Below are 21,726 nucleotides of genomic sequence, written 5' to 3' on the forward strand. Positions count from 1 at the left end.
TTTGTCCTATCAACTAAATGGTTTACTAAATTATATAATATTTCCTCCCACCACTCAGGCCTCTTTAATTTGGCTGCTTTCCTCTGATAAGTTATGAACGAACAAGGCATGCTGGGAAATGTTAATTGTTTGTCCAATCACCCTCTGAGAACTTGTGCCGACGTGATGACGTCACTTATCCCTCTGCGGTTCAACCTGCTAGCAACTAGCTTTTCAGCTAACTTTTAAAAAGTTAGCAGGAGAGTCTAGTGATGTTTAGAAAGCCGGGGAAGAGAGAACATGAGAAGTGTAGCTAAACTGACGATATTAGACTGTAATGATAGCGTACAACCGGAGGCGTCTATCGTGTTTCAGTTTAGATCAAACCACGCCCACTTCCGTATACGAAATCCTCGACGAAACGACAGCCGTGTTCCTATGGAAACAGCACTGACGCTGGTTCGAAAAAGGATAGACGCCAATAGCAACGATAGCGTTCAGGCTAATGTTATCAAATGTAGCGTACAGCCGGTTGCTAACGTTAGCGATGTTGGTGTGTAGCCGGAGGCTAACGTTAGCTCGTCTAGCTTAAAAAATTAAGCTGCATCGGCCCCGTAGTGAACCCTATATCCCGCCAGTAGGAGATCTTCCCTGCCGTTACCTCAGAAGTCGGAGTCTTCCCGCCACAGACAGGGGGCTCTATGACGGTCTATGAACTTCTAATGGGTGAGTACAGCTTTCTCATTGTTATGAAGAGGCATCAGGAATTTAAGTCTGTAGCGGTGTCACTGTTATTGTTAGAAAATGTGCAGCTACTGTAACCTGTGTCAGTGAAGACAGTTGGTTTGTGCCATTGATTCATTCTGCATTGATGATGAATGATTCATTCTGCAGGTGACTGTGTGATCAGGCGCTGTCATTCATTCATTCATACTGTGTGGGCCTGTTCTATTCTTATCAACAGACTGTGTAAGCTTCCTTTCTGCTGATTTGTCAGTGTAGGCTAAAGCTATTTCAGATGTTTGATAGTTGGAGTAATTAGGTTGTGGTGGTTGAGTGCAGGACAGGCTGCAGGATTTTCCCCTCTGTTTCAGAATCAGACCCACAGCTTTCCAGTGACCGTGCTAACCCTGTTGTTTCTGGCCACTCCCAGCTCCCACCCTCCACTCTCCTGAGCAAGGTCACTTCCTGCAGTGGTTCATGGTCACACTCACCTGGCGCTGGGTTTGTAAGAGTGGGAGCTGGGAGTGGCCAGAAACAACAAAAATTCTTGAAACTTAATTACCCTGTTCAGATCCATAAACCCCCACTCTGCCTCTCCACACCCACTTTATCACTCACTGTCTAGATAAAATTAGCAGAAGTGATTGAAACACCTCCTTCAGTCCAACATCACTGGCCACAGATCCAACTGTGTCTGTTTTAAATCTTTTAAGCCAGATTTTAACCGGTGTCTGTGTCACAATTCATCCGAAAGTGAGACAGTAAATATCAGTACATAAGTGAAACTGTTGGTGAACTTAACCACAGTTTTTGGATCAGAACAAAACAGGAAGTTGAGGCTCTGACTATCAGATTCAAATGTTGGAAAGTGTTCAGTTTACCTCTGGCTGAGTTTCAGGAACACAGAGGACAGTTCTGTGTCAGAGCTGGGTGTGGAGCTTCAGCCCAATTACTTTTATAAAGACATAATGTTTCTGCACAGGAGACGGAGGGAAATTTTCCCCCTAATTCACAAAAAGAGTCTCCCTCAGTAAACTTGATCAGAAATAGTTGTAGAATTAATTCAAAGGTTTTTAGACGGTTCAAACACCCAACAAGAACAAGCTTTTTGTTTGAAACATACTGACATCTCAGTTTTAACCCTGACTCATGAGTAAGACTGCAAGATAGTATAATGTCCTCAGATGTTAAAACATGCTGAATCTCATCATGACTGTGACAAACTGGTCCAGTATGAGGTGACGGTCTTAAACCAACAGAATCACATAATCTGCAAACATTAGAATTTCAACCCTAATGTCACAGATCAGCTGAAAACCGAGTCCAATCTAATCAGAAAACAAAGCTCTCAGTCTGGTTAAAAAGACCACTGGGTGAGTTGTGAGGGCCCCTTTAGCCCTTTAATTGATAACATTAATTGATATCGTAATGTTGACAGAACTTAAAAGGTGGAACCTAGAAATGCCCGGACAGTCTATGGCGTGTACATAACCAAGACACAAGATGGCTGAGCGAGAAATCCAACCTGGATAAGAGCCATACTATCTTCAAGCTGTGTCAAACTAAACTAAAATATTTTAGAAACATGACAAACCATATCACACGTTTCCACCTGGAGGTGCCTAGAGATTCCTACCATCCATCCATTTATCCATCCATTATCTACACAGCTTATTCTTTGAGAGTCACTGGAGGCTGGAGCCAATCCCAGCTGACACTGGGTGAGGGGTGGGGTTCACCCTGGACAACAGCCACAGGGCTGACGTCTACAAACAAACAACCAATTAACCTGCCTGGGTTTGGACTGTGGGAGGAAGCTGGAGGAAACCCACCCACACACACACACACACACACACACACAAACACACAAACACAACCCAACTGGGGTTGAACCCTGCTGTGAGGCGACAGCACTAACCACTGTACTACTGTGCCGCCCTCCAGGCATCTCTAAGTTAAATAGGAAATATCTCCCTTGATAATAGGTGGATGTGGGGACAACAATCCAGGCTGGACAAATCTACAGTGTCTCTCGGTGAAGCTGAGGCAGTTTGGTTCTGATCAGCTGCCCTCTACATTTTTTCCTCTGTTATATAACACAACTCTGAGACTTACAGAGGAAACTCCTGTGGACAGAAACTGAGCTGTGTTGATGTGAAGAGGAAACTCTATTGTTTTCTTTTCTGTTTCACCTTCAGCAGCAGCGGAGCCTGACAATGGCCTCTCCTCACTCCACTCTCCAGAGGAGGATATTAACTCAAAAGCCTGACATTCACTGTCGATTATTCCTCTACTGTGCCAGTAACTTAGTATTTTTCTGAGGATTCCTTGATTTTTCCTGTTGTTTGGAGATTAATTATAGCTCCAATAATATTTTGGCTCAGATGGTTCAGATATGAAATATTGTACTTTTTACTCCACTACATTTATTTGACAGTCGTAATCATTTTTTTGTTTTTTTTTACAGATGAAGATTTTACACATAAAACATAGTCACTTCTTTAAATGCAGCCACCAAAAAACATATTAGCTTCCCCTCCATCAGGTACAAAATAAAAATTCTGTGCACATATTACATCAGCAGTAACAGTGATCCAGTAAAATCTAACACTTACTGTAAGAGGCCAGTCTGCATAATGTGTACTATTACGTTTCATATTTAAAGTTAGGGTCCGGGTTCAATCAGCTGCTAATTCAAACTCTAACCTACAGTCTTTATGAAAAGAAAACCGACAGAACAAACAGCATCACAGCTGAGCTAGCACCATGATAACTATCCTCTTAAGCTGTCAATGAAATGTTGTTAGCTATGATCTGTGCACGTGTTGGAGGAATGCATAGTGCAGGGGAGAAATTCAGCTGAATTTACATTAAAACAGGTTTTTTTTAACTACATTTAAGTTCCATGTTATAGACTGAGCTGACAATTCACAGAATTTTGCAACCCTAGTAACAGATTGGAATACTTCTGGTAATCCTTGTGTCTAATACTCAGTATTTATCTCCAAGACAACATGAGGCCTTCGGGGAATATCAGTTGAGAGAAAACACTAAAGAAAATGATGATTCTCATCAGTCTCTCAGCCCGTTTCCATATCCACATAGCACAACAGTCCAGCTGTTTTATATCACATACTCCAGTTCAGGCTCTCTCAGTGTTTCTGCAAAGAGTTGAGGAGGTTTTATAAAGTGGTGTAATCCAGAGGAATGTGATCTGAGGGTCATGATCAGAAACTGTGTCAGAGATAAGAGAGGTGAAAACTTAGACTTCCAGTGAAGTGTTGTAGTCTGGTCACATAGAGGCAGGTTTGATCAAACAGTTTGAAGAGAAAGAAAATGAGGATCTCAGGTATCCGGTTTAATTGGACTTGCAGCTGGTTGCTGGCAGGCTCGGCTGTTGGCGGAGGATTTACTGTAAGCCAGTTCTGGCCTCGACTCAACTGACAGATTTGGCTTGGTTGTGGAGATGAGGACTTGAGTTAACAGCTTTGGGTCAGAGACAGAAACCAGAATCAGCCTGGTGCTGCTCCACCAAAGGGAGTCACAGTAGGTCTGGTGTTTGTGGCCTGTGCTGCCATCTGGTGTCTGAAGAGTGAATCTGACTGGAGTGGTCTGGAGATTCCCTGCATTGGCTGCATTATCACATGATCACCTGCTGCTGTACAAGCTGCTGATTGGTTTAAGAGCATCTCTGCTCTGTGGGAATAATAGGAAATACAGTTATTTAAATGATTTCAAATAAATTGGACCCAGTTTTGACCCTGGAGGTGACTGATTCGTCTTTTAAATCACAGGATCAATTTTCTATTTCTATTTCAGAAAGATCATTTTTAAATTCATGGCATTTATGGCTGAAATTATATTGATTTACGTGCCCAGATGTTTCTGTTCTCGTCCAGCTGTGATGTTACAGTAGTAGTAGTACAGGAAGAGAGGAAAGAATTTTAAGATATTAGGAAGGAGGAGAGGAGGCACAGAAGGAGGAAAGTAGGTAGGGAATTAAATAGAGGTGGGAGATATGTAAATGTATGGGTGTAAGGGTGAGGATGGATTGCTCACGGTCTGAAGTGTTCTCAGGAGTGTGGTCTGGCTCAGGTAGCTGCAACACCTGAGCTCCAATCCTCTGTTTTGCTGACGCTGAACTTAACCTCGTTAAGTGAAGTTAAGCAGCTTAATCCTCCTCAGGGCCACATTAACAGCTTTAACCTGGAGCCACCGCAATATGCTCAGAGCTGAGAGGCCGGCTTACAAACACACTGTAAACAACACAACAACAAAACAGCTCCGTGTGCTGTCAGGTTATCACTGCAGAGGTTTAAAACATACAGAAACACACAGGTATATATACAGCAAAACTACAGAGAATCAGCTGTAAAAAGGACAGAGAGACACATAATGAGAATCATTTAATCAGAAATAAGAAACTTTATTCACTGAGTATAAGCAGAATTTATTCTCTGCAGGAGAGAGAGAGTGGATAAATCAAGCTTTAAAAAATTATAATTAAAATCTTAAACAGTAAAACACACAGATATAAAGATGATAAATCTTAAGATGTTTACCTGCAACCTCCTCTCACCAAAAAAAACTTAAACCACATGACGTAAAATATCTGAAACTAGACTGTACAGAGTCTGGACCGATGATCCTGAGGTTTGTGTGCAGTCCTTTGATTTTCCTCATCAGTCGTCAATTGTCCATCACCACGAAATCTTGACACAGTGTCCTTGGATTTGTGAGACGTTTTTCTTGAATTAGAAAGACGGATCGGGTCTTTAGCTCTGTAGTATCTTTAATTCTGATCTCTTATTTGTGATCTCAGAGTAAAACAATGTTCACAACTGGAAGCTGCTGTCACTCCCAAACCTAGACTCTAACAGACTGTCTGTGTACAGCCAGACTACCCAAAACTCAACTACAATCAGTCCTATACCAGGCCCATTTCATTCTATGATAATGTGAAAAATACTCATTAATCCAGCTGACATACCCTTTAATTATTCATATCTTTATTTGTCACCTGTCTGTATGTGTTTGTTGTTAAATAGTCTGTGTTTCTTTTATATCTTGTGTCTCATGTAAAGCACTTTGAATGATCTGTTTTTGAATAGAGCTGCAAAGATAGACTTGCCATCCTGTGTTAATGTTAATGGACCTGTTTCTGTCTTGAACACATGAAACTGACATCCATCGTCTGAATGACTCTGTAGGAGATATCTTTCTGTCTTTCCAGTTGTCTAGTTTTAACCGCCAGTCATTCATTCCTCATCTTTTGACATGAGAAGCAACCATGTTCCCTTGATCCTTTCTGCCCTTCACTGGTTTCCTGTGAGTTTTAGAACTGATTTTAAAGCCTTGAATGAGCAGGGTCCTGCTTAAGAGCGTGATCTCTGCCTGAGATCCTCCAGCAGGGTCTTACAAACTTCGACTGGTCAATAAAGGTGACCCGGACATTTGCTGTTCGGTTCCTCAGCTGTGGATCTGCCTGGAGACTTCAGGCTTATTCTTAACTGTTGGTGTTTGTTGTAACTATTTAAATAATTTTATCTTGTTCTATTTTATCTTTTTTTGAAAGGTATAAATAAAGTTATATTGTTCAGCCTTGGGACCATGGTTCTGGGAGTCTAATCTGAGCCCTCGTCCCATCCTGGTCTGTCCCTGGTCTGTCCTGGTCTGTCCGGCTCTGCCCTTCACTTCCTCAGTAATCCTGTTAGCCGTCTCTCCCTCTAATCCTCCCACAGTGTTCAGATCCCTGTAGGTCTTTACAGCCTCTGCACCGCAGCTCTGTGGGATGCTGCTGGACCCTGACTGAACGACTCAGGTAAGACCAGAGACCCCCACCATACAGACCACACCCCCACCCACCTACACCTCTGCACCACAACCTGAAATACCCCTACATCCAGCTGCACAACAGAGGAGACAAGTTTCTGTCTTTGGTTCATGATTGATTATTTGTTTTATTTTATTTTGTTTGGAGTATTTGAAATGTACAGTGAGAGGTTTGATGTTTTTTAGAAATTATTTTCTTTTTATAGGAACAGGAACGAAAACACTGCTATGATTTTTAGTTAAATTGTGGTTTGATGAATTTGGGATCTCATGGTGGTCTAAATAAGGCCATGGGTAAATTAAACATCAGGGGATGTTTTCTGGTGTTAGCATCAGTAGAGGATCCACCACTGTAACTTCATTTGTTGGAAGCAGGTTTGTATATTTAACCCAAATGGTTTGGACTAGGGATTGACATTGCAATGTTTAAGATGAGCTATTTATTTAGCTATTTATTTAGCTAGTTATTTCTTAGCTTGAAATGGTCCCACATCAAACTTCTGCTCTCTTCAAGTTTACCTTCCATTTCTACAACAGCTCAAAGGCAGCTAGGTTTAACTAAATTTTAATTGTGCCTCCTGCTGGTTCCTGCCACAAAGTAAAAATTACTATATTACGAACGTGTCAATTAAATTCAATGTAATCAACAAAATTCTTTGTGATTAATAATTGATCATCAATTAGTTACATCCATCCCTAGTTTGGACCAACAGTGATCTGGTTTTGGGACCTTTGTGTGTCATATATTGTACAGACTACATGAATAAGACTGACCAAGTCACGTGATCCAGTACCGGGTGCTGGCACTGGTCCAGAGGAGGCCAGAGTGCTGCTAACTGCACTTAGTCCACATCTGCTACCGTAACACCGCTGAGTGTGCTAACAGTGTGCTAACACTCAGCCACAATCAGCCCGACCAAATTGAGCCACATCGTTATTGACTGCTAATGTACTCAAAGACCCAGTTCTGACCCATGATGAGTGGCTAGCTAACCAACTGACTAGTTGGCTAATTCACTAACTAGCTAGCTGGTTAGCGATTGGGCTAGCTAACTTGTTAATTGACCAACAAGCTAACTGTTTGACTGATCAACTGATTGCTAGGTTATCAGGTTGATTAGATAACTGGTTACTTGGCTGATGCTCCACCAACCTACCTACCTTCCTTCTTTCCTTCCTACCTATCTACCTTTCTACCTATTTACCTCCCTTCCTTCCTACCCACCTTCTTACCTATCTACCTTCCTTCCTTCCTTACTTCCTTCCTATCCACCTACCTACCTACCTGGTTAACCTGGGTGAGTCGTCATGTCAGATTCTATTTGTCTCGCTAACTGGCTAACTGTCAGTGTGGTCACCTGACTGACTGACTGGTGAGTGGCTCAGACACTAACTGGAAAGTGTAAGTGACAAACTGGGCTCCATTTGAAACGGCTGTATAGATGGGTGGATGGCTGGATGTGGAGCAGCAGAGTGACACAGCCGTTTCCTGCTGCCAGACCTCCTGTGGTGGATTAGGGTCATGATCAGTCAGCTCTAATTGAGGCTGACGCTCAGCCAGACATGATCTAAACACCATTAAGTACAGGGTCAGTAGTAAACTCAGTACAGACAGAAATAATTACATCTGCTTTTTATTTGTTTTTTTAAACCCTTGAGCTGAACCTTTTTTTATTTCAAGTCTGAAAGTTAATTTCCTGTATCATTCCTACAGGATTTCTCCACAGCTGAAATATGTTACAGAGGGATTGATTTTTATTCCTCAGGCCCAAACAAACTTGTGTTGTTTTGTCTCAGCATTTTTCAAACACACAGGACTTTATTTTGAGATGTAACATATATTCTCACCTGAGACATTGTGTAACATGTCTAAACATTTATTTAGATATTAGATATGTAATATTTCCATCTTATTAAAATACATTAAATAAGACAGAGATTTGGAACAAACTCACCATAAAATCAGTTTGTTGCTGCTCTGGAGTTTTCAGTTTCACATTAAAGGTCCAGTGTGTAACATTTACAGGGATCTATTGGCAGAAATGGAACATAATATACAAAAATGAGTTTTTACTTTTGCATAGAATTAGCAGTTTACATCTACATAGGGAGCAGGTCCTTTTCCATGGAGTCCGCTATGTTTCTACAGTAGCCCAGAATGAACAAACCGAACCAAACTGTGTTCTATATAGGACCTTTTGTGTTTTTATGTTGAGCTTGTTACATGTCAGCTATTACCTATAGTTTTACAGATTAATAACTAAATGCAAAATCCAATGCTGCGTTCCATTTACATTGGAGGTCAGAAGTTGGAACTGTGACATTACTTCCGAGTTGACGGCATTCTAGTTGAGAAGTCAGAAAAACATGGATGCTCACAGGAAAGCCTTTATAGTTGCTCTACTTCAAAACAAATCTGCATTCCACCCGAAAGACACCTCAGTTGTTAACATTAGATTTTAATGCAAACACTTAAGAATGGTCCTAAAAAGTTGTTCAAATTTAACTGTTTGAAAAAAACCTAACATTAAACCACGAACGTGAACCGATTCAAACATGTCCTGGACTAGCCATTGCCAATGCTAGCTATTGTTAGCAATACCAGTTGATAACAATACACAGTATTTTGCAAACTGCATAGCAACATGTCGACAGATAAAAACTGAACAGTACTATGTGTATGAATGACTTAATGTGAAACAAATTAGACAGAACTGATATATACAGTAAAATTAGCACTGCTATTCACTACTATTGATGCAGCCATCTTGAATTCTTACGTCGGGATTGGTGGGGTTGCTCCAACATCCGACAGGGTATTCCAGTTGAAACTTCTGACTAGCAACTCAAAAATTCTGACTTCCAAGAGCAGCTGGAACTTACCATAAATACACAGTGTTTCTCTTAGGATGACTGTTATCTGTGGGGGACTGTCCTGTGGGTTGGGTTGGTGGGGTTATATAATAATCAATAATAATCAACAAACTTGCAGAAGAGGACTCGAGCTAGCTTCCCTGCCATCAGACAGCATCCATTAAAAAAAAAAAGTTACTTTGTCCTGACTTTCAGATGTTTGGGATTAACGTCTGTCCATCTGTGATTTTAAAGATACATAATAACGCTTGTGGGAGCTTTTCTTGTGCTGTAAATGGTAACAACACATTATAGACTCTCACACTGAGCTGAAATAAAACAAGTGCACAAAAATTAGGTCAGTAACATAAATAAAATATTTAGTTTTCCTGGCAGAGTAGCCTAATCGCTGCGTTAGTTGATGCCATTTTGTCCCTTTATAGCCAGTGTAGACTCTCCGACACGCTTGGAGAGAGTTTAGGGGACAGGTATCATTTGGCTGCAATCTGCCTTCTCACCACTAGATGTCACCAAATCCTACACCCCGCTGCTTTAAGGTCTTCCTCAGCAGATGGAGACAGAATGGTAAAAGGTCAAACGTGTTCTTATAAGTTACTTGTCAGGGCTCGACATTACAACTGGCCCGCTGGCCGGGACGCACTATTTAAGGACTCCAGGCCAATTGATTGCATGTTCCACTGGCCCACTCAGGCCAGTCAAAAAACTGACATAAAAACAAACTAGAACTGAATTTTACATTATTTTCCTGTGATATTGTTGTTTTGCTGATGTTATTTGTCTGACCTTCTCCGTTATTTACCACTGCAACATCAAGATTTCATAAGCACTATAGTTGAAAGGCAGCCACCACCTGTCACACAGTATAGGAATGGCTTGTTATCTTTTCTGATGTGTGCAATCAGTTAATCAAGAACTCAATGAATTAGTTAAAATAGCCAAAGAAATGTAACAAGGAGTTAAATAAATTACTTTTGTATGATAATTTAATTTTCTTCATTAAGAGTGTACATTTTTTACTCTTATTTGCCAAACTAAAAGAGATGTTCCTGGGCCAGTGGTCTTGAAAAGCCACAGGGCACATCACCTTCAAGTCAAGTACATAATTTAATCTCATCCCCTGCTTGTGCACTTTGTGCTGAGATTTTTCTATTCAGTTGAATGAGCTTTTAATCTTAAACTCTGGAGTCTGGAGGAAAGTGGCTTGTTAAAAGTCTAAATACATTTATGGAAAATCAAAAGTTGAAAGTGTAGAACAACAAATCAGCCTTAAATCTGTCCTGATCTGTCCAGTCTGAGTTATCTGATAATTTAATTGTTTCTCTGCGTGTTTATCAATCCAGGATGTTGAGCTGGGTGGTCAAAGTCGTTCCCCAGCCGCCTGAGCCTCCATCCAAAAAAGTCGAAGAGCAGGATGACAAATCAGCTGCCGCTCCGCCCCCTGCTGCAGCCCCGCCTCCATCTCCCACGCCTCCACCTGCTGCAGCCCCGACCCCTGCTCCTGTAAGCCATGTGTCTTTCTTTATTATTTTTGATGTTTGTTTTTATCTCTTATCCCACAGACAAATATATGCATTTATGCGTTTTACCATTTTTTACTTTGTGTTTTGAACAGGAGAAGAAGGTGACCTTTCAGGACGAGTGTAAAAATGAAGGTAAGCTGGGTCACATGTTGTGAACATTAACTGGTTCAGTTTGATACTGTTTTTCACACTGAATGTACTTCACTGTTGATTGACAGCTTCAAAAGACCAGAAAGCTGACCAATCCAAACAGGAAGGACAGACGGCCGAGGGGAACGGGTGAGTTACACTGGTGTCCACAGTGACAAGATACGATGAGAACCAAAGTTATTATGCTTAAAGAAAAGATGTCTTCACATTTGGTACAAACATTCTCCTGGACTCAAGAATGAACTGATTAGAATTTGGTGGTTGAAGGTCAAAGTTTTTGTTTGTCTTTGTGGAGCACCCACAATTTCTTTGTACTCAACTGTACAGTGACAATAAAGCCTATTCTATTCTATTCTATTCTATTCTATTCTTAAGATCAAGCTAATTAACAGCAACTGGATTGGCTGACAGAGGCACAGAACTGTTTGTTTAAAAGTTGATTAACAGCAGCATATTCATCTGATGAAAATAATCCGAGCAGCTTTTTTGACGGAACTAAGAACGTGAGCGTTTGTGTTGTTTGTCAAAGTGTTAACATCTATTAATTTTATAAGATGTTGCAGCAGGTCACATGAGTGTTTCTGTAATGTGTTTGTGAATCAGTGAGATAAAAACACTTTATTAACACACAGGTTCATCCATGGTGCAAAAAAAAGGAAAGAATCATGTTTTCTGTTTCTCTCAGTCTCAGTTTATGACCTGACTAACCAAACTCTAACTCTGACCTAACTTCCTGTTTCCTCAGCCCGGCACCCAGCGTGTTGACGTGGATCAGCGGAGCTCTGCCTCAACCGGTCTCACCTATACTGAGCCGGGCCAACTCCACCACCAAGGTGACAGTCAGACTCTGACCTGGCATCAGATTCTACAGCAGAGATTCATCCAGAGTTCAGTCATGATAATATTTCTGTGTGTTTCCTTCTCTCATCACATCTGTTTACAGGAGGAAACTACAACAGCCAGGTAAATATACAGTGTGTGTCTCTGTGTGCCCTTGAGTTTGTGTAAACTTCATGTGACTGATATTGCATCTGTGTTTTCTCTACCCTGTGGTCAACAGTAAACCTGAAGAAGAGTGAGTAACAATGACAGGAAGCGCTAAATGCTAAATAGTGAGCTGCTTTATAAACCCACTGAGGCAGGATGCCAAATAGTGAGCTGATCCGTATACTTGCATAAAACATGCTCTAATTCTCATTTTAATCCTCTAAAATAAAAATGCATATTGTTGCTTTCAGGTGAAGTCTATGTCTCCAAAACATTACCTTCAGAGAAAATATGAAAAAAAAGTTTCATCTGGAACAAGTAATATATGGGGCTATATCAGTGTTTCCTTTTTCAGGTCAGGTTTTATTTTCAGTGTCAAAATTTTAATGTCACTATTTTAGCTCCATAGTAATGGACATGTAAACTTCACAGCTCATGAACTCTAATCTTTCTAACAAGCGTGACCTCATCTTATCAAGTTAACATGAATATTCATCCTGGTCAGCGGCGTAACGAGTCAGCACCGTGTCTGGTGGTCACACTGATGGTCGAAGCAGGCCCCGTCCATCACAATGCACCACAACCCATAACGTGGGCGAGTCTGCATATTTTTGAACTTCAGATCCTTTATCTAAACTCATTTACTTTTGCTGGTTTATGTGAAACTGTTATGTTATTGTTATTTATTTGGTGAATGAACAACATTAAGGAGCAGATGACTATGAAAACTGCTTATCATGTAAGTGTAGTTGCCCCATGTTTACTGTAGACTCAGTGCTAGAGATGCTTACGCTCTTTGATTTGATAGCAGCAAGATTAAATTAACTGATGAAGCAGGACCTCTGTGCAGCTGCATTATCTGCATGTTTGGTAGTTACACTCCTGATCCAGCTCAGCAGTGAAGTTCCTGATCTTGGATCTGCAGCATCAGACTACGATAAACTGTATATTTACTGTCAGTGTTTGTCCAACAGGAAAGGGATGATAGCTTGGATCGCTCAGGGTTTGGAGAAGGTTGTTCCTCAGCCTGATCTGAAGAACAAAGAGTCAATACCAGCTGAGCTGCCCGCTGAGGTACGACAGTCTGTAGAGGAAGTGAATTACAACACTCCTGTTGTTTCATTAGAGAGTAGACAGAGTTAACCTGGCAAGTTTGTAACATAGTCTTTCTGTTATAAATGTTGAGCCCAGACAGCCCCGATGTTACTCTGTTAGTCTCTCCTGTAGAGTGACAGATTTTATAAACTGTTCACATCCTGACAAGTGCAAACCATGACAAGTGAACTGATCTTGTTGTATGAAACCTGTGCATTGCTCTTCTAATGTCAGCCTGCAGCGTTGTCAGCTCCTGTGAGTCAGGCAGCAGCTGCACCAGGTGAGAACACACCTGAATATTCCTGTAAACAAACATCAGTTTCAGAATAGTCCAGATGTTTTATCACTGACATGTTTTCTTGTTTTTCAGCTGCAGAACCTCCAGTCACTGCCCCCACCGCTGAGGTGAAGCCAGAGGAGAAGACTGACAACAAGACCCAGCCTCCCAGGTCTGTCTCTGTTGTAGAGTGCATATCTAAGTGTATGTTCCTGCAGGAAACGGCAGGTAAATGTTGGCTAATGATGTCAGGGTGGTGATTTTAGCTGGAGGAGATTCTTATATGTTCCTCTGTCAAAACAAAAAGAGCTGAGAAACATCTTCTCATTGGTTAAACGGTCTTCATCATCCTGACGTCTCAACATCACAGAAATAAAAACTGACGTCTCCTGCCAATGAAAAAGACGCCAGACCTCAGTTTTCTTTTATTAAGTTGTTTGTTTCGTTTTTTTGGGCATTTATTCGATAGTGACAGTCACAGCTGCGGTAAGGAGTCAACCTTGACCCGCTCTCTCAGGTGAGCTGTTGGGGCGCCCCCATTTTGAAACTCTGGTCGAAATACAGAAAATATTATTATGTTTGTTCTTTTACAGAAACGTGCAACATGCAAATTAAAGTCAGGGAGCGAAATCTTTTAAACTGTAGATCAGGTGGAGCTCAGTCATTAAGAGGAAAATGTCAGATATTGACTTGAATAATGGGCCAAAAATCTGGGTTTGTGAGACTCAGACAAGAGCAAGAGTGAGGGAATCAAACTGAGAATTTGCATGTTTGCATGTGGAGCAGCGAAGTCGTCACGTTAGCAGAGTCCATGTATATGTTAACATGTTTTATCTTTGTGTTTGTGCGACTGACAGCATGATGGAGTGGATAAAACATGGCATAGAGAAGGTGGTTCCTCAGCCAGAGATCCCAGTCTGCTCAAAGACAGAGAGCAACGAGAAGACAGAGGCTCCGGCTCCAGCTAAAGGTACCTGCGGATATACGTCAGATCACCGTCACAAATCACACAGTCAAAAAGTTTAAACTTGATAATCTAAGTGTTATTTATCTGAGTGTCTCCTGCTGTTTTTGACAGTTGATGCTCCACCCCCAGCTCCCCCAGCTCCTCCAGCTCCTCCAACAACACCATCAACCCCAAAAACCCCCACAACACCAAAATCTGAAACTGAGAAGTGAGTAAAATCACACACTGAAAGAACTGTAATTCACAGAGCTAGATATTAAAATGTAGAGCCTGAGAGTGGAAAGTTGTTGTTGATTTTGGTGATACTCTAATGACAGGACACTATAGGGGCTAAACTCAGACTGGGTCACATGCTTGCTGTCAAACACTGTTTTTCTTTGGTCCTCTCAGGTCTTCCAAAGAAGCAGAGCAGCAGCCCAAGTAGGTGTAAACACATTAATCCAACATTACAGAGACATTAGACCACAGAGCAGGAATTAAACTTCTCAATTTAGAAAGGACTCAACTGGGAAACTGTTTTACTCTCAGCTACAAGCAACATAATGTCAGATGTGCTTGTTGTTGGCTGCAGAACAGAACAACTGACAACTACAAATAATACAGTGTAACATCTGACATGCTAGTTAATGTTAAACAGTAATGAAAACTGAGCACATATACTCATGCACTGTTACTCAGTACAGTTTTGATGTATTTCACTTGAGTATTTTCATTTAATTTCTGCTACTTTATACTTTTACTCCACCACATTTTAGAGGGAAATATTCATTTTTTATCCTTCTAAATTTACATGAATGCTATAGTTACTTCGATTTCCAAAGCAGAAAAACATCAGAGAAAAGTGCAGAAACTCAAAACAGTCATACTTTAACTACACAAAGTAGTTTTACTGTTATACTTGTAGGACTTATGTAATGGAGTATGTTTGTGGTACTGATACTTTGACTGTTGCTGTCATGAAGCAACCAGTAGAGTTGTAGGTTTAGGACAAAGGAGAATGTGTTTGACTTGTTGTTAACATGTTGGTGTTGTGTTGACAGTGTGGTTGGGTGGATCGTCAGTGAGATCAGTCGTATTTTACCTCAGCCTGTACCGAGGCAGGTGAGTCACAGAGTTCGGAGTCTGTTCTACAACACTCAGAAATATAAATCCAAGTTAATCCAGGATACCTTCTCTGAATATGTTCTGATGATGTTTGTTCTCCTCATGCAGGACGCAAGCAGTGATGAAGTGCAGAGCAGTAAGTACAACCTCTCCACAGCTCACACATGAATTGATTGATTGATTGGTTGGTCGATTGGGTATTACTAGCTGTGTATTGATTGGCAGGGGTTGGTGTCAGTGATGAGGCGGACTCTAACCGGGCTGCTCTTCTCCTTCTGTTTCAGGGGGGAAAGGAGGCGAGAGCCCCTTAAAATAAAAGGAGAAGGAAGAGTGGGGAAGAGTCGCTCACACTGACACTGACAGCAGCAGACACTTGTTAACTGACCGAACAACAGACAGACAGATAGACAAAGCTGCAGTGCTTTCAGTTTTTGCACAGCTATAATGCATTAAAAACTTTTCTTTTACCAAACAAAATGGAAAAAACAGAAGAGCATGGACTAAAATCTGAAATATATTTCTACCAGATGTCTGTTCTACATGTATGTGAACATGTTAGCCTCTGAAGAGATTGTATAAGATCTCAGAAATATAAAATATAAAAGTTTCTGTATGTCACAGAATCACTGTTGACACACCAGTATATCTTTGTTGGTCTACTGTGTTTAATAATCCATGCTACAGTATAACAGCTGCAGGGACAGACAGCTGTTATTCTGCCATTGGTGCTACTTCGTACTAGAAACCCACAGAAACTGCTGTATTAACAGCACATCTGGATAGTTCTGGACAGCTGTTTGCTTTCATTACAGGCTTTTAGCTGATGATATAAATGCAGTGAACTTATTAAAGCACTTTACTCTGAATTCATGAAAATAAAGACATTAACTGTAAAGAGTGGTTTGTTGAGTGTTTTGTTGTGTTGGTTTGCAGGAATCAACCAATCAATCAATAATTCGATCAGTCAATCAGTGGTCTGTCAAACACCTGTTTTCATCACTTTCCATTTTCATCTATTAAGACTCAAATCAAACTAATGTCTGGATTCTTTGATTAAAAAACTATGAGCCTGTCTGAGCAACATATTCACAGTACAAACTTTAAATACTGTCATACTTTAACTACATGAAGTAGTAGGGATTATGCTACATCTGTTAACACCAGCACAGTCTTCAGGAGTTGGTTGGGGTAGATGGATGACTGTCAGACCAGAGACCAGGTTCACATCCAGAGTCTTGTCTGTTGGTTCAGACTAAAGCTCTTTGGTTAAGTTTCAGGGAAGATGGTGATTTACACTTTGTGTCTGAAGTCAGTCAGTCTGAACCAGAACCATGAGCTGAGAGAGACTGAACAGAACCAGAAAACTGTTTCATAATATTACTGTTGCAGTGTAGTTGTGTTGAAATGAAATTTTTTAGGAGACAACTCTCCTATCAGACCCTGCACGTTGAAAAATGGCACCAGTGGGGTCCTGACCAAGCATCTCTATGCGACGACCTGGGTGTGACATGAATTTAGAGCTGCCAGTAGTTGATACATATGAACAGATAATCTTCAGCCCTGTTCTTCCTGTCATGTTACATTCAGTCATCATCGTGCAGAAGAAGACAGACCTGGTGCTTGAGGATGTGGAAGAGGATGAGGCATCAAAAAAGGGGGTGAGAGTCTCACTAGATTGTCCCGGCATTGAAGTAACAGTGACCAGCTCCTCTGCTTCAAGCATAATGTCGACATGGCTTTGTCATCATGCTGACAAATCATTCTGACAAAGATATTTCCATGTGATCGATTACAGATGGATCAACAGAGGGACAGTGTCAAGAAGGAGGAGAGGTCAGCTCTCTCTACATAATTTCATTTACTTGGGACACTAGCAGGGCTTTAGGCTTTTGTCCTCCTTTTGCTTAGACTCTATAATGTCCTCCTTATTGTCCTTAATGTACAGACTGCAGCAGGAGCGTCTGGAGGCGGCTCGAGCCGCAGAGGAGATAGCCAGGAAGGCGGCGGAGGAGGCGGTCCGACAGCTGGAGGTGGAGCATTCAGCTAAGATTGTCATAGAAACGCTGCCAGAGCCCAACGAGCAGTAAGTCACATAAAGTTATTGAGTCCAAACCCTGTATTTCCAGACTGTCAACTTTTCAGGAACTGACAAGAAAAGCGGAATTCGTTTTTGAAATGCATAATATTTGCATTGCACATACAACAGATGCTAAAAGTACTCCCAGAAACATGTCCAGTAACTGTCCTGCTATTTGGTCTCAACAGACTGCCCAATATCCTGGAGGAGGAAAACGAGGACGAACCAGAGTAAGTCCATCCTCATGAAACCCAAACACCAACCTTCTGCTAAATTTCATTAACTGTTCCTAGATACTCGCTGTTGCAGCTTCTTTGTCGACTGAAAATCACATGAGCAGATTAGCAGATCACGGTCTACTCAGTGATGTATGGTGTCAATATGATTTGCTGCAACATTCCCATTCACTGTGAGTGCCCTCTGCTGGCAAAGTTAAACCTGAGACTCGTGCTCTGCTGCTGTCCGCTTGACTCTGATGCTGCTGCTGTTTTTAGCAACTAATTTCTGTCTGAAACATTGAGCTAAACTGTCTGATGGGGACTCTCTGTCTTGTTTGTCCCTTGCTGTTCACCATTCAGGTTGCAGAACCTGCAGGAGGACAGTGACGACAGTACAGAAAATAAGAAAAAACCCAATGAGTAAGCTCAGCCATACTTAGATAAAGGCTTTCCTTTATCTAAGTTTCTATAAGAAACTCTCAGATGCTGGTATATTTTGGTATGGGTTGCACACTTCTTGGTCATAAACTTGCAGCTTGCACTTTGGTACCATTGTATCTACTGAGCGAGCTGAAGTCCTGCCCTGTCCCAGGCTAGTGTTTGTTCTTATTAGAGGGTCTCTGTCAAAACTGAACTGCACCAGACTAATAATAATAACCCATCAAGACATCCTGGGTTATGCTGTCATAGACCTTCTCCACAGAAGTTAGACTGGATGAGTGAACTCCCATGACTTCTCCACAGTGTCTTTGCAAAAGCTGCTCCATTTGTCCCAGGATGTAATTAGCCAAAGCTTCATTTCTACCTTCCTACAACGTTTTTTTGTTTTGTTTCTTAATAATGGCAATTCAGACGCTCCGGTGACAAATGGTTGGTACAATGTACCATTCCACAGGCCCTGACTGTCCCTGACCTCCATGCACAATTGAACACATATTGAACCATTATGTCATCCAAAAGAGACCCACAATATGCAGAGCCTTTAGGGCGAACCTCATCTATCCTGGGTGGGTACTAGGATACTAAAGAAAGTGTGTTTTTCCTCAATGAAATCTTTGTTCCAAGAAGAAGTTATAGTCCAACAACAAATCCTCTTAAACAAAGCCTTTTAAGTTGAACTAACAGAAAGCAAAATAACAAAGATCTGCAGCACTCATAATGGCAGTGGAGCTCGAGGCTCAGAGTCAAACCCAACAAATTAGCAATCCAAAGCATTGGAGTCCCTCCATGCTAACACTGAGGTGCATTAACTGGACTCGGGTGTATATTCTTCAAGTGGTGCATCATTGAGGTTGTTGTTGTAGTAGTTATACACACCACTGCAGTGTTTACAATGAGCATTGTTATTTCTTAGCTTGAAATGGTCCCACACCAAACTTCTCCTGCTCTCTTCATGTTTACCTTCGGTTTCTACGACAGCTCCAAGGCAGCTCAGTTTAATCTGTTAAATTTTAACAGCACCTCTAGCTGTTTGCTGCCATGCAATGAAAATCATTATGTTGCTTGAAGACACATGACACAACCTCATTGATACGAATGCTTCGATTCAGTTCCATGCGATCAAAGAGTGCATACACCACCAAATTTGTGAAATGATTCAAAAGGTTCAAAAGGTATTGTCCAGTTGAGTTGTCCATAATCTTAGCTTAGCTTTCTTAGCTTCAGTTCAGCCTGGAACGAGGGCAGGACTTCTGCTCGACATAGTTTCTTTATACACAAACAATTTGCCGTCTGCTGCACACCTGTTTCTAAAAAAGCTTTGCCCATTACTGCAACATCTTGTTATGACAAAACAGTTTAACTTTATTTTGTGTTGCTTTTTGCCAACTTGTCTTCTGTAAATCAGGGCAGACATCAAAAGGTAGGTTGGAATTTTTACAGTCAGTATAACAGCTTACTCAGCAGGCAGGATAGTGAATTGTTTTTTGAACTGTTTGAACCTTTATTGCTAAACTGTTTCATTGGTTGGTCTTACATTACCTGGACTGGTTAAAGATACACCATTTAGCATCAATCATGTCCTCCACCTTCACTTGTGAACATCAGGATTACCAGGATCAGTTTTTCCAGTTTAAAAGAGGTTTATCTTGTATTTTGGTCTTTCTTAACATCTGCCCCTCTTCACCAGGTCCCTTTTAGATGTCTGCATAGCTGAAGGTGGTCAAGAGGACAAGCCTCCAGCTGAATCCAGACCAGCAGGGGAAGTTGCTCCTTCATCAATAGAAGTGGAGCCAGCATCAGAGAAGAGAGACCTGGAGAGTCCAATCACCCAACAACCACAGTCACCAGCTCCAGAAACTCTGACCACAGTAAATCTTTCTATGAAACTTTTAACACAAAGAACCGAGCAGACATTCAACGATTCTTTATACTGATCCCAAAGAGTCTTCTGTACTGTCCTGGGTTACATGAGAGTAGAAACATAAGTTAATGTCTATCAGAATGCTATGGTGGTTAAATAATATTTAACCTAATATATTAAATAATATTTAATAATTCAAATCTTCTTCCTCTTTTAGGGCAATGATGCAGCAGCAGAAGGAGGAGGTGAGAGCTAAAAAGAACAGCTGTTTTAGACTTTATCATAATTAAATGATAAAAGAAATTTAGCTTGTTAGTTTGGTCTTTGGTGCCGCTATTTCTTCCTTCTCTTTCTGGAATGGTCTGTAATTTAGTACAAGTCGATCCCACCAGGATCTTCTCAGTTCTCATCTTGTCCCTGACTGTTTCTCCATCCAGCTCCTGACATTTGCTCTCCAATAAAGAGCTTCCTGCTTCGAATCCCTCATGTTGCTGAGTGTCTGGAGAGCTGCAGAGAGCTGATGCATGACAATTACCTCAACCCCCCCAAGCTATCCATGCCGACCCTGCCGCCAGAGCTCGCCCAGCTGATCCAGGAGCTGTCGCAGCTCCCCAAATGGGCACATCAGTGCTGCATGAGCATCATCAGCCACCTGAGACGCCTTAGCTCCAACTCCCAGCATCCTCAGCAGCCTTAAGCCCCCACCTTCCTCCTGTAGACCCGTAGTGAAACCTCTAGACATTTAATTTTGTGTAAATCCAAACCTTGACAGTGCCAAACAAACCCTTCTGTCTGAAGGTGTCCCTGAACATTCCACATCCTCCTCCACATCGCTCCCATCATGCTCCGCATCTCTGCGCTGCTTCATCAGCAGCTAACAGCTAACCACACCTCAGGTGATCTTAAAAAAACTGGATGTTTGTGCTGTGCTTGGCTTCGCTCCTGTGCAGTCTTTGTTCTTTTTGTTTTTGTTCTTTTTTTTTCTTAATTTTTGTTTGTTGGAAGATGTCCGACAGCTTTTTTTTCTGCTCTGGTCTTCAGCTCCGGTGCTGAAGGTGGAGGATGTGGATCCGGATGTGGGACAGGGAAAAGTCCTGACCATCCCCCAAATTATCACAACCCCAGAGCCACAGTCAAAACCAGGGTAACCCATCTGCCCTGCTGCTGACTCACCTGATGGGTGTGCTGTAAATATTACAATGCCTTAAAACCTTAGAGGTGTTTTTGTCTTCATGTTTCCTCACTTCTGCTATGTCCCCCTCAGTCATGGAGATGAAGAAGATGAGGAGCTGATGAAGGTTGATGTAAAGACCCAGGCCAGTCAGGGAGACCTGCTGGCTGCAGATGAAGAGTGAGAAAAATCACATAAACACTCTGTCCTCTACCTCCTTCACCTCTGTCCTCCATGTTTACCGTCCTGTCATTGTTGTCCTGCAGGACTCGTCCTCTGTCAGCCGCCAGCGTCGGCAGCATCGTGATCCAGGACCGTCTGACCGAGCTCGTCATGCTGTTTAAAGGTCGAACAGAGCGCCAGAAAGAACGGCTGGTGGACCCTGACGAGTCCGAGGAGGAGAGTCCCACAGCCTGTACGAGTCCTTTATGTTTCTGTCCTCTTGTCTTT

The 21,726-nt window shown here is 41.7% G+C and overlaps 1 protein-coding gene across 1 annotated transcript in view; it reads left to right on the top strand.

The window, feature by feature from the left end:
- The first annotated feature begins 268 nt into the window (after positions 1-268).
- cngb1a (cyclic nucleotide gated channel subunit beta 1a) overlaps positions 269-21,726 on the top strand; it is a 30,280-nt gene continuing 8,822 nt past the window's right edge. The window contains 26 exon segments of the mRNA XM_051078320.1: positions 269-705; positions 6,278-6,523; positions 10,749-10,908; positions 11,021-11,060; positions 11,147-11,207; positions 11,824-11,911; positions 12,022-12,041; positions 13,040-13,139; positions 13,395-13,440; positions 13,531-13,609; positions 14,295-14,407; positions 14,516-14,612; positions 14,795-14,824; positions 15,445-15,505; positions 15,617-15,644; positions 17,096-17,166; positions 17,304-17,341; positions 17,454-17,591; positions 17,774-17,815; positions 18,164-18,223; positions 19,932-20,112; positions 20,323-20,350; positions 20,543-20,737; positions 21,147-21,249; positions 21,370-21,456; positions 21,543-21,691. Coding sequence (XP_050934277.1) covers positions 10,750-10,908; positions 11,021-11,060; positions 11,147-11,207; positions 11,824-11,911; positions 12,022-12,041; positions 13,040-13,139; positions 13,395-13,440; positions 13,531-13,609; positions 14,295-14,407; positions 14,516-14,612; positions 14,795-14,824; positions 15,445-15,505; positions 15,617-15,644; positions 17,096-17,166; positions 17,304-17,341; positions 17,454-17,591; positions 17,774-17,815; positions 18,164-18,223; positions 19,932-20,112; positions 20,323-20,350; positions 20,543-20,737; positions 21,147-21,249; positions 21,370-21,456; positions 21,543-21,691 — 2,014 coding nt within the window. The 5' untranslated portion in view covers positions 269-705; positions 6,278-6,523; position 10,749.

Source organism: Lates calcarifer, linkage group LG2 (assembly GCF_001640805.2).
Source record: "Lates calcarifer isolate ASB-BC8 linkage group LG2, TLL_Latcal_v3, whole genome shotgun sequence".
Lineage (NCBI taxonomy): Eukaryota > Metazoa > Chordata > Actinopteri > Centropomidae > Lates > Lates calcarifer.